This window comes from Scleropages formosus, chromosome 12 (assembly GCF_900964775.1).
Source record: "Scleropages formosus chromosome 12, fSclFor1.1, whole genome shotgun sequence".
Lineage (NCBI taxonomy): Eukaryota > Metazoa > Chordata > Actinopteri > Osteoglossiformes > Osteoglossidae > Scleropages > Scleropages formosus.
The window spans coordinates 22,397,560-22,410,392 of NC_041817.1; the positions used below are offsets into that span (position 1 = coordinate 22,397,560).

At 42.0% G+C, this 12,833-nt stretch overlaps 1 protein-coding gene across 2 annotated transcripts in view; it reads right to left on the reverse strand.

Moving 5' to 3' along the window:
* The window catches only part of LOC108928474 (ephrin type-A receptor 3-like), a 78,884-nt gene that overhangs the window by 17,685 nt on the left and 48,366 nt on the right, over positions 1–12,833 (reverse strand). For both annotated transcript variants that reach the window (XM_029256735.1, XM_029256736.1), the window contains exons 7-11: positions 7,875–8,037; positions 6,899–7,001; positions 6,342–6,406; positions 5,545–5,670; positions 3,488–3,673 (exon numbers count right to left, since the gene is read on the reverse strand). In XM_029256735.1, the coding sequence (XP_029112568.1) occupies positions 3,488–3,673; positions 5,545–5,670; positions 6,342–6,406; positions 6,899–7,001; positions 7,875–8,037 (643 nt within the window). The remainder of the gene's footprint in view (positions 1–3,487; positions 3,674–5,544; positions 5,671–6,341; positions 6,407–6,898; positions 7,002–7,874; positions 8,038–12,833) is intronic.

Below are 12,833 nucleotides of genomic sequence, written 5' to 3' on the forward strand. Positions count from 1 at the left end.
ACTAAGTAGGTATATCACGCCGTGAACTCTCCACAGTGTTAATATGCACGAAGTGTGACGGAAATTCTGAAAATAAATTCTTCATTTTCTTGCAGTAAAATTCACATGACGCATGGTTTTCGTGGTAAGGAATGGTACAGAAGCGGCTTACAAGAGTTTTCTTTCACACCTGACTTTGGATAGGGAACACAGGGAGGACATGCAAACCCATCCACCCTGACTCGGACTTAAATCTAAACTCGAATGCACAGCTCAGCCACTGTGAGTCCTCAGCATAACCCACTGCACGGAGCCCTAGTGCAATGTTAAGGATTATTGTACTATGCAAATTCTTAGCCTGTTATACTTTTCAGCCTAAAAATCAACATCACAGAGACCTCTCCACACTTACAACCTTAAAAAAAGCTGTAAACGTGCAGCATTTTTTTAAAAAAAGCACTAAGCGTCTCTGTACTATGTCCTTGTTTGAAATGACAACACCGGAGGCGAATGGAGGATTTATGGAGTTCAGCCTAGGCACATATGGGCCACAGCATAACATGGGCATTTCTGCAGAGGGGGGGAGTAAAGGTTGTATGTTTTGGACACTCCAGCCTGTAGTAGCGGCAGATGATCCTGTGACACCCATGACAAAGGTGGTCAAGCCATGGTAATGATGAGTTAATGCCCCCCTTCCACTTCTGACGTTCTCATCCAGGAGGGAAAGGAGGCACAAATTAATTTATAGGACTGTCAAGGTCAGTAGGGCCTCCCTGACAGTTTTATACCATCCTCACTGCATAAATTACTCACTTTATCGCCTGTACCCTAATTCAATCCCAACTGATGGTTTCTGTTAAAAAATAACAGGGAAAAAATTGTCTTTAAATTACAACTGAGTGGTTGGTTCTGTTGTCATGGTCCATTCATCTGACAGATGGCTTTATTTTCTAGCCTGTTCCCAACTCTACAGTTTTTTTTTTTTTTTTTTCAGTATCATCACAGAATGAAATATATATGCATGTTGTAGTGTGAAAAACAACTTCTGTTTCATTCTTCTTAAAAAAAATAAAATGCCTGCATTTACATATCCATGGATTTAGCATAAAAAAGCGGGGGGAAAAAAAATCCACAACTGATCATTCCAGCTTCTGAAATGTTTTGCTGTGGTACAGTGTATCGCAAATGTGAAATAAGTAACTGACAAGTCTGTCTGCAAGTCATCAACTTTGGCAGCTCTTGATCCAAAAGCCCATACAAACCAGTTACACATTTCCACTCCTCACAAAGTCTTGATGGATCTAAACAGTTACCTCTATTGACTGGTTTTATAGGTTATGATATTAAGAGACCTCCACAGACTTTCTGCAACTTAAACCTTGTGATCATGAAAGTTAGCCCTTAATCAGCAGTGCCGCCCTTTGTCCTCTATTAAACAGCAGAGGCAACTCCCAAAAAATTTGGCCAAACATACAGCCAAAAAGCAGCAGGTTAAATGAGGTGTAAAAGTCTCTGGATTATTAGGAATTAAAGGGGAATAGGTTAATAAATCAATGGACGTCAGCAGCCGTGGCAGTCACATGCCATCCCATCACCTCATCCCCCATCCCCAAACCACGGCTCTCTCTGGAGCTGCTTTCCATCACGCACATGTGCTCCGCACGCCCCTTATCCCACCCCTGACCCGGCCCCTCTACCACATCCCGAAAGACAGAAACAATCTGCAGTCGATTTCAATTACCCTCCTCATCATTTACTGCTGAAACTTTAATTGTGGGAGTGATGCAAGATTTACTAGACAAACATAATCCTGGTTTTATGAACAATTATATACATAAAAGGAACATTCTACATTCCATCCTGGATACTATTTAGAGAAGGAGGAATATTAATTTGATCTTTAAGAAGAAAAACTTTCAAAACTTGAAAATTCTATAACTGCAGGCATCCCTTTTGATGCTTTTTTTTCCTCAAAAGCTAAATCCAATCAAGAGAGATGGAAAATACACACATTTTCTAAACCGCTTGTCCCATACGGGGTCGCGGAGTCTAACCTGGCAACTCAGGGCATAAGGCTGGAGGGGACACACCCAGGATGGGACACCAGTCCACTGCAAGGCACCCCAAGTGGGATTCAAACCCCCGACCCACCGGAGAGCAGGACCCGGTCCAACCCACTGCACCACCATGCCAGATGGGAAATAAAGGTTTGCATTAAGGGGGAATTCGTTTTAGTCTATGCACAAATGTTTCCGAATTTCTCAGTCGTTCCCTTCTATGTCTGTACTTTGCAAAGACAAAGCGAGTTATAAAAAAGGCAATATGGTGGTAAAAGATATAGATTACAGCCAAAGGTTCCTTTCAGGGGCACATCTTAAGGACCATTGATAACAGTGTTTCACCTTCACTGGTCTCGTAAAATATAAAGGTGACTAAATGCACAAATCTACAAAGAGTTTCAATAAAACCACCGACTGCATATCAGTTTTGTGAATCGAAGACAGCGGTACAGATTGACAGCTATTTATTTTACATCCTGTTCAGCACATCATGTAGGGAACAATCTCTAAAACTTTATTCGTTGAGATTTTAGGCTCGTGAAACAAAAGCTAGTATGTGAAGTTCGGCAAATGAACCTTCTAATCTGTACACATCCTCGGTATCCTTTGTACTTCCTCAACATTGTGCAAGCGACATTTCTCCTCATTTTCAATAAAGGCTCATATTTTAATCAGCTGGCAAATGATAAAAGATGCAATTTTATACGGAACACAGTGGAAGGGTGAAATGGCCATTTAACAGCCAGTATGCAGGACAAGATCACTGTAAAGTTCAACCTAATGATTTCAATAATGTGTCCATGACGACCGCATCTGATAATTCTGCTTTGATGAAACCTCAGGTGGGGGGGAGTGTGCAATGAATTCGAGGTAAAAAGGATGAAACTATAGTCCTTCATCAAAAACGATCTCGTAAGATTTATTCTTTTATATGAATTCGCTTACCCTGGCCATTGGCCCCGCGGTTCCAGGAACGTTTATTGCAGAAGACAGATAAAAAATTGACTTTTATTATTTAATATTTGCCAATTTTACGGTATCTGTCCATTCATAACTGGAGACAGCCCATCTTAAATCACAGGCTCCTCACAAAAAGAACTCTTGAGTAATATTTCGAAACTTCATATTAAATCTATGAACCCTAAAAATAATGAATGAGATTTCTAGGGTTTGAAGTACAAAAGGAAGAAAAAAATACATGTATCCAATACGAAATTGTCAGTAATGAAACATGTTTTGTTTCTTTTTCGTGGATAAAATTAATGCATTTAATGTATGTTCTCTTTTTCATAGGTTCTTTTTCTTTCCAAAAACCACTTTGAACTTTCGTTTTGGGTTATTTCTTAGGACAGAAGCAGGTAAAGACACGTTTAGGGTTAGGGGGACAAGTCTGATAGGACCTCAGCTATAATGCACAAGTGACAGACTTTGGGGGCAGCTGCACTTACTCCGAGTGACCACACCCTCCAGCCTAATGATGTTGGGATGGTCAAACTGTCCCATGATGCTCGCCTCACTCAGGAAGTCCCGCCTCTGCTTTTCCGTGTATCCTGCCTTCAGGGTCTTGATTGCTACGCAGATCTCCTTCTTGGATGGCAGCTTCAGGCGTCCACTGCACACCTCCCCAAACTCACCTGAACAGGTAAATCATAGAGCAGGTTTTGAAGAAACTAAAATATAAGAACCACATCTATCATCTTAATTTACAAAAAAGAACCTTTTTTTTGGTTTTATGTGTCATTTATTTCTTAAGAGCAGATGGTATCAGTCAAAGTCTTTAAATGTACTCTTGTAAATTAAATTTGTGGTCACCATGTGTGGTGTGTATTAGCTGGTAAATCATAAAAAATGAACTGACTATATAAAACCCAATCATTTTCTCTTTTACTTTTGAATGTTGCTCTTGTATTCTAAATTAAGTAGATAAGAGCAAAGTGCTCTTATTCAGTTTAATTTAACTGACATATTAAGCTGCTGTTTTTTACATGTTTATTACAAAAAGTGTTTTGCCAAGCTATTAGCGAAAAGTTGTCAGTTACACACACATAAAATGAGAAACACTTTATACTTTATTTCTCCGGAGTTTACATGAAGGTACAAGATTACAAAAGAAAAAACGGTAGATCTAAAAACGTTAAAAAAAAAAAAAATGTAAAAGATGATTCTTACATTAAGATTTTGCTACTTTTTGGTACCCAGACATCAAATAAGAGGCTTGGAATTAGTTGTGAAAGGTCTCAAATATGTGAACTCAGACACTAAATCCCCCCTCGAGTCTCATTATTGGGAGCATTTGGGAACGACAACGCAGGTTATTATGGCAACCAGCATTCTTGAGTGCTTAGTGGGGAGCACAACTGGTCCCGAGTCATTTCCATGGTATTCCAGCCTGCAGGTGTAACAGAGCTCCTGGTGCTCTGGCTCAGTGGTAAACTGGCGTCAGACCGCAGGCGAGGAGCGAAACGCACCGAGACAGGGACTTGGACCTGGGCAGCGGGCGAGGGAACGATTGCAGGACCGTGTCCATTTTATGTGTCATTATTACTCACGCTGCATTTGCAGAGCTAAGGTGATATCTGGAAAAAATTTAAACTGGAATGATTACAAGCTGTCCAACCAGCAGGCGCTTCCTGTATGTGTCCAGTAGAGTCACTCATGTCTGACCAGGCTGCGAACCGCTGTGTGTGTGTGTGTGTGTGTGTGTGTGTGTGTGTGTGTGTGTGTGTGTGTGTGTTTGCCATCCAAACGGCTTTCAGTGGCTTTACCGTGTTGGCTGGTAGTTAACTCCAGCGGCTCTGTGTGTTCCTATCCTTCTCACTGGAGAACGCTCCCATTGCTGAGCGGGCCACAAAGATTAGTCACGTACCCAAATCTGTCAAAACGTCCGCCGTTTCTGCCTCGTATCACTTGAACAGAATAGGGGCTCAAAGCAAGACGAAACGAAACATAGGAGGGGATTTTTGACCTGACTGTAACAAATGTCTGATGTAAGGATGGCAGGTTTGCTGCAACCGCTTACGCATGTAACTCAAGAGAGTGATGTCCTGTTAGGCTGTACATTATCTGTCCCGCGCTATTGAGGTAAAACCTCACACCTTACAGGTTACGGCTTGCTCTATTTATCAGGGTGCCTGTGTGAAAATGGAGCCCGGAGGGTAAGATTTCAGGCCCCCCGCTGAAGGTGAGCCAAGGCTCCCATTAAGGGTCCCGTTAAGCCCCAGAGGGGCAGCGAGGAAGGGTTCCAAAGGCCCCTATTGCCACCGGAGGAGTTCAGATGGAGGTGGAAGTCCAACTGAGGAGTTATCATTAGTACTTGGAGCATTTATATACACATTAACCTCTTTGAGACACATAGCTAATTTTTAATTTTTATTTCTGCTATTAACTACTGCATAACTTGTATATAATTATATTAACAACAAAAACAATCAGTAACAGCAATCATCATCATTATATTAGTGTTTTCGAAACAGTGACTATCCAGTGTTCCAGGATCGTCTCGTACCTGCGCCCACCACCTTGTCAATTGTTATTCCGGAGGCGTCCAGCTCTTTGGCAAACTCATGGACAGCCTGGCTGGGGTCTTCATAGGTATGTGGGTCCACATAAGTTCTGATTCCTGGAAGCCTCACTTAATGACAGGGAGAAAAATGCACGCACGGACATAGTTCAACATGTGTTTCAGCTTCGAGTACTTGGAAGCCTACAGTGAAAGAAAACTGCATGTTTCAGTAATTTTATCTGACCTCAATCAGAGAGGTCCATTTACCATAAGGATTGTAACATTGTAGTGATCATAGTTCAATAGAAAGCCAGCGAATCAGGATCACTGTAACGCAACCAAGGTCTTGGGAAATGGACCACAGATCATTTTTTGAATAATATGCACCATTTACATTTGTAAATAAACTGTATGTATAACTTGAATAGAGTTTGCTTAAAGAAACATTTACCAATGTCTGCAAATTACGGACTAAAACAATGGCCCAAACTGTCCATGAATACATCAAACAATCCTTGCATATGACATTTAAATTACACCAATGTTATAGTACAGTAATATAGCAATATTTCAATATTTACTTGTACGCCACAAATAGGGTATACCACAGAGATCTGTCTTCACAAACAATATAATTTAGTATACTAGAGACAAAAATAAAATCAAGGAAGAAAGTTATTCATTACACCCACTGAAAATAGAATGTAATGCACAACTTAAGTAGTATAAAAATTCTCAGCATAAAATATGCTGCGATTCTCACTCTGCGGCACTGCCACGGATGAAGAGCACACACTTACAGTGGCCGTTGCCAAAGTGAAGCCTCTTTTCATCTGGATGTTTGGATTTGCTGTAGCCACACAACCTGGAGACGAGATTAACAAATGCGAATGGATACCGAACCCATGGTATAGGCGCGGTATTACACCACGTCACGGCAGCGTTAGCGAGGTCAGTTCCTAGCGAGGCCGTGCGCGAGGATCGCCCCACTGTTTTGCTGTGCTTTGAGGCAGAACGCTATTTGTGTGTCTTGTAATAACTCTTAGATTTATTTCCTCTTAGGACCGTTGGGGCTGCCAAGATCAGCTTTCTGCACAACATGCCACTCGTCTCTCCCTGAACCCATTTTTATGAAGTAAGAGACAAAAGCGCATTAAATAAACGTCTTCCGGTAAGTGAGTGTAGAAAGGTCTCTATGTGGAAAAGGGTCATTCTTTGCCTGCACATGGCCTTGAATCTGAGGGTCAGGAACTTAAAGTCTATAGAAGAAAAAATATCCTATACAGTAAGTCCCTTAAAGAGTTAACGTATAAAATGTGGTGTTTTGTTTTCTCCGTGCTCACATTCTGGTGCCCACCTGCTGATTAGGATGTACAGCACCACCGTCAGGACGATGATGGCCACGGCAGAGGATATGGCGATCAGCACCACCTGGCTGTTCTCGCTGGAGATGGAGAAGGCTGCGGGGGAATGATGGGCGAAAGAAAGCCACAGTCAGCATAAGCAGGTCTGCGCCCGGGCCTGTCCCGTTCAGCGCCCCCCCCCCCCCCCCCGCGACTTGACACCTTCCAAATCCTCACAAGAGCAATTTCCATGAGAACTGCTTTCAAACGAGCCCCTGCAAAAAACAGTTACTCGCTTTTGTCCCTGGAAATAGGGAGAAGGAAGTTGACGGAGGACATAAATTCCACCCTTGGGACAAATTACAGAATTGCAGAGTGAAGAAAGTTGAAAATGCTGTTTTTCCAACAGATTTGATCGCCATCAGCTATAAGTAGTTCTATATACTGCATAATACCCATCTAATGATATATCCATACAGTCTGTGGATACGCAACTAGTTACAGAAGACTGAAAGCTTTTTTTCAATCTTCTTTTGGAACAGTGATAAACTAAATTAAAATAGATCTGTTGTACACCACTAACAGTATTTTCATTTTTCTTATGTACTTTTTTTACTGTTAGTAAATTGACATTTCTATTGCATTTTCTGCTCAGGATTTAATTCAATTCATTTTTATAGAGCCCTCTTGTCACACAGAACCCTGAACAAAGGATCAGAGGCATCACACAAATAAAATGTTGGCTATACATTAACTTACTACAATAATTATTTAATTATGAAAGCTGTAAGTAAGCCAACTGGCCACGGAGGAAAGGAACAAAAAAAACTTCCAACCGAAAGGCAAGCGAGGAAAAAAATAAAAAAACCTCTGGAGGTCCCAGTGGCTGCACACACCACCTGTGTGCATCGCTTCAAATATTTTTTATTATTTAAGTATTGTTTATTATGATCAGCTGGAAGGAGAAGGTAGCAAGAAAGAGGTGCTCACAGTCAGGGCTGGTCTCAAACTCGAACTTGCGGCTGGGGGCGCCGTAACCCGCCGCCGTGCGTGCCCGTATCTGTAGCAGGTAGCTGGTGTCCGGCTTCAGGCCGCTCAGCGTCACATTGGTGCCCTTTGACCTCAGGATCGTGTAGCTTGTCTCTTGCTCCTGCTTCAGGGAACAAAACGGGAGAATGGGGCACGTCATAATCGGGCAGGAGTGACGGTGGTGGGATCGGATTGTCGGCCTGACGCCTTTTGACAGGGTCCCGTCGACACCGGGCCAAGAGCCCATCGTGTCGGATCAGTCCCCGGCGTAGAAAGCACGCTTTTATGATCACAAGTTGGAGACAGTATCAATTCAGCTCGATCAATCGCCACCTCGGTTTTTTATGGCTTTTCTGCAGGTTTCTGTGCTGCGCTGATGCTGTCTACCGGCAAAGAGGCGGTAAAGAATTTATAGGATGTCTTTACATTTGAACCATTGTTTCCAGATGTGGCAAGAAATGGGGAAAAAAAAAAAAAAAAAAAACGGAAAAAAGAAATACAAGGGCTTAATAGCATATATTAATATGGAGAAAAACTCCGGTTTGACTGTTTGATCTTTTGTCTGCCATCGTCGTATTTGAAAACCATTTGGAGCAGATGACAGACAGTGGAAGTTGGCAGGGCGCTGGATCTAATTTACAGCGACTCAGAAAGAGGAAGATAAGCCCATCGGTTGTCCTTTGAACTTTGAGCAAAGCTAAATACGAAAACTATCATGACAGCACAGCGTTTTGAAGTAATTAACAGAAAGCAGATTATTAAAATCCTTCTGAAAGGCTACTAAACACAGAAGAAATTAAACAAGGAATTTGATTAAATGTTTATTGAAGTTAATTGTCTTTCGCGTCATTTTTGAAGTTTCGAGATGAGAGAAAGTATTGTAGTTGCTCGCAATGAAAATAAAATGAAGGGTTATTAAATTTGATAAAAGAAAAAAACAGTACCAGTGTCATCCAAAATAAATAATAATTTGTTAATTAAATGTGGAAGTGTACATGCACAGACCTCCATCAAAATGTGGTAGACGACATTTATTTTAACTATAGAGTAAATGTCTCCAAAAGTATTTCAAAAAGTATGTTAAACAGGAAAAATTATTATTATTATTATTTCTGTTTTCTAGTATTTTAAGGCAAAGCTTGTTACATTTCTCTGAAGCATAATCTAAGTGCTTATGCTGTCGGATATGGTTCGAGGTGACACGGAGTTACCAAGCTGCATGAAATCTAAAACAGTACAGTTTGCAGCATTCAAATATCTTCCTGAAATTGAGACAAAAGTCAGCTTCACTGAAACAACACAAACAGGCACTCGGATCAAGTCACACTGATCCAGCTGCATGATCGTCTGGGCAAAATTTATTAGCTACTTTCTACTTTCCTGTTTATTGCGAGTATCTGAAATCTAAAAAAAAAAAAAAAAATTGCATGCAGGTCTATCCACTTGTTAATAGGTTTAGAAACTTGTTTTAGGTTTCACAACCACGACATTACGATGTGCTTTGCACCAAATTCACCCTTCGTTTCAAGGCAGACGGAGCGTCTACCTCGGCCTCATGCTGTATGTTACTTCGTTTAAGCAATAAATCTCTTTGCAGGCTGTCGCCGTTCACTGCACACGACATCATGTGATCCCAGAAAATCACATACAGGTGTGTCCAAATTCTTGCCCGAGAAAGTTCTCTTGCCGTCCCAAGGTCACGTCAGCCAGAGTCTGCATTAGAGTCGGCAATTTTTACTTTTCACCGTACATGGTATTCGGGGCTACCGAGTGCGCTTGTCATGTTCTGCTTTAACAACATAAATATTGCAGTCTGGGGTTACATCTTTACTTTCCACCAGAGGGTAAATGGGAAACACAAGATGCACTGCAGCAAATATTCCCCTCATTTAAGAAGGAATACAAATAAACACTTTGAAATACACAGTTTTGCTGTTGCTCTAGATGATGTGATAATAACACAAAAATAATCACTGAAGCATATTCCCACAATCTCTATTTTTTAACAATAATAATAATAATAATAATAATAATAATCTTAATAATTGTTTGGTGCACTTTCAAGATTACTCCTGACAGCAAATATTATCATAAGTGAGAAGTGGGGAAGTTCGCTGGAGCCATATGCAAGAAAATGTGCTATATTTAGAGATACTTTCTGGAAGTTTTTTTTTTTTTTTTTTTTTGGCTTTACCCAGAAGTAAGCACTATCCCTTATATATACATACATCCACAGTAGGGCTTCTAACTTCTGTAAGGCCTGTAGTCAAATACACATGTTTCTAACTAAAACAGTATGGCCGTTTCTAGGAGCTGCGGAGTGTGGCCATTTCTCACAGGAGCGTACAAACTCACGGTAGGGTTGCATTCTTTGTTGTTCTTTTTTGACGGCATCGCAGTGTCTTCCTTTGATACAATAAACAACACAGAGTGACGGTAAACAGTTAAGCATCGGACACCAATTTTGTTCGTCTAGCAGTCGCTCTAGCTTTGCTGTATACTGCAGCCAGTTGGTGTTCCTTGAGTCGGTCCGAATCTCACGGGTAATACGAGGGCCCCCTTTTGCCTCTTCGTGGGTGGCAAGCGGATGTCCTCTGTCATCCTCTGTTAGGCCTACTCAAGGAGCAACCTTAAGAGGGAATATGAGGGTTGATTGTCCATTCTGCTTTCCCAATACCTATTGTACGCTGGTTGGTTCTCTAGCTGCCATCAAAGAGGTGACTCCACAACCCAACGGGTCATTAACCAACATCAATGCTGGGGGTGACTCCATTGGACTGAGGAGATGGCACCATGCCATTGAGATAGCATCACATTGGACCCATAATCCCCTAGGACTGTACCTGAGCCAGGCTAGAAGCGGAGCCACAGAGGGGAACGTCTTTTTCTTGCAAATCATGGGTGGTTTAAGGAGATTATGACAAACTCATGGCATTTCCACAGGGGGAAGGATGTGGGGCCTGACCAATCTTTCTTATAAAAAGACATCACAAAGCTTCTTTGTGTAGAGCACAGTGGTCCAGAAGGCGATGCCAGCATTTATTTTCACCGGCAGACTGAGCTCTCATTTTACTGAGTCTGGCCGCTCAACTGTTCAGCCGAGTAAAGCCACGCTTATATCTTCCCTGGACGTGCCCGTAAAACATGGCAGACAAACAGCTCTGAGGATCCTTAAAAGGGCCATTCGTCCAGTAGTGATTAAAAATGCCTCCTTGGCTAATTTCAGTATCAAATGTCACTGATAGTTCATGCGCGGGGCCGCGAAGGGCTGTAATTTGCTCTGCACTAATTTTCACACAGAGACCTTGAAGACACATTTATTGTTAGTAATAAACCTTCACTCCATTTAGGCTAGGCCTTTTACCCTTTGGAAAGCTTCCCAATACAGACGAGTACATGTTCGCCGTACCCTCCGAACCTTCTTCAGTCTGTAGGGCCTCGTTTAAACCGTTTAACAAGGAAAAACAAGACCTGTAATCTTCAGGCTGATACCTGGATATTTTTTTCCTGAACTTCTCAACAAGAGAAAATGATGACCTTCTCGATCAAAGATACACAAGCAGAAAACGTACAGCAGAAGCCATTACTCACGGGTGTTCCTTTGCTGTGTGCACGGCAATCAATCTTAAAATCCAGAATGTTCCCCTGGATTTAAATTTCACATAAATTTGTAATCTTTATGAGAGGAAAAAATACTACCAAGAAATAAATTAAAAATAGAGCTTGTCAGCTGGGGTGTGTGTATGTCTGTTTGTGTGCATCTGTGTTTATGGAGCTATATATTAACCAACTGGGATATGGTTTTTTTTTTCTTTCTCTATGAGCAAACTCTGCCAGGGGTCACTTAAGAGTGATACACAGCTTTGATTTGCACCATCAGATTTCCTTGTAACTTTAGAGAGTCCCACAATGTCATTGGCTTGCCAAAGTGACAAGCCAAGCTTTTCCCACTGTGACTGAGGCTGAGCAGAGGCCTCAAGCACTCAGTGCTGGAGGACCAGACATCACAGGCCCTGACAGGCTTTGAAAGGGCCAAGGGACCAGAAGGCTCCTCTGAGAGGCACAGCTGCAGAGGCATGAGACGTTCACAATGGCTTTTGAGCATGGAGAGCTGTGGTACAGAAACACAGAGAACCAGTGCCCGTCCTCCATCAGCGGATCAAGTCATTCAGATCCTTCCTGCATGACGGTGACGTTGACAACATTGAGGTTCAGACGTTCCCATGGAGGGTTACAGAAAGCAGCTTTTAAAAAGTAGGAATATACCCAAATTTGAAGGAAATCGGTTCAAGATGGGTGGAGCTGTGGGTTGGACTGGGTCCTGCTCTCTGGTTGGTCTGGGGTTTGAGTCCCGTTTGGGGTGCCTTGTGATGGACTGGTATCCTGTCCTGGGTGTGTCCCCTCCCCCTCCAGCCTTATGCCCTGTGTTGCCGGGTTAGGTTCCGGCTCCCCGCAACCCCGTATGAGACAAGCAGTTCTGACGATGAAGTGGGTTCAAGATGAGTGTGCTTGACAAAACATCACATGTGGGTTTCACATGGTGCTGAAGAACTGATCAGTTAAAAGGATTTAGTTATACTGACATGGCAGCTCCCTGGTACCACAGATCAGCAATCATTTTAACACAAAGAAGACAGTCATCCAGGGAACAGGAAGATTTGTTGGAACACTTGGATCCTGACAGTAAATGAAAGGGAACATAAAGGAGAAGTTCATCCTATTCACACCTAGTCCCTTTATAACAATAACCTGGGATGCTTTCATCCACTATGGCTAATATATCTCTACCATGTAAGAAGTAACCTCTAGGGTCTGGAAGTTACTTCACTTTGTTAACTCCTACTATACCTACTTTTGTGTTGTATCTTATTTTGTATGCATTAAAAGCAGGGGCTCGTGTGGCTCTTCTCTGGTTGTTGA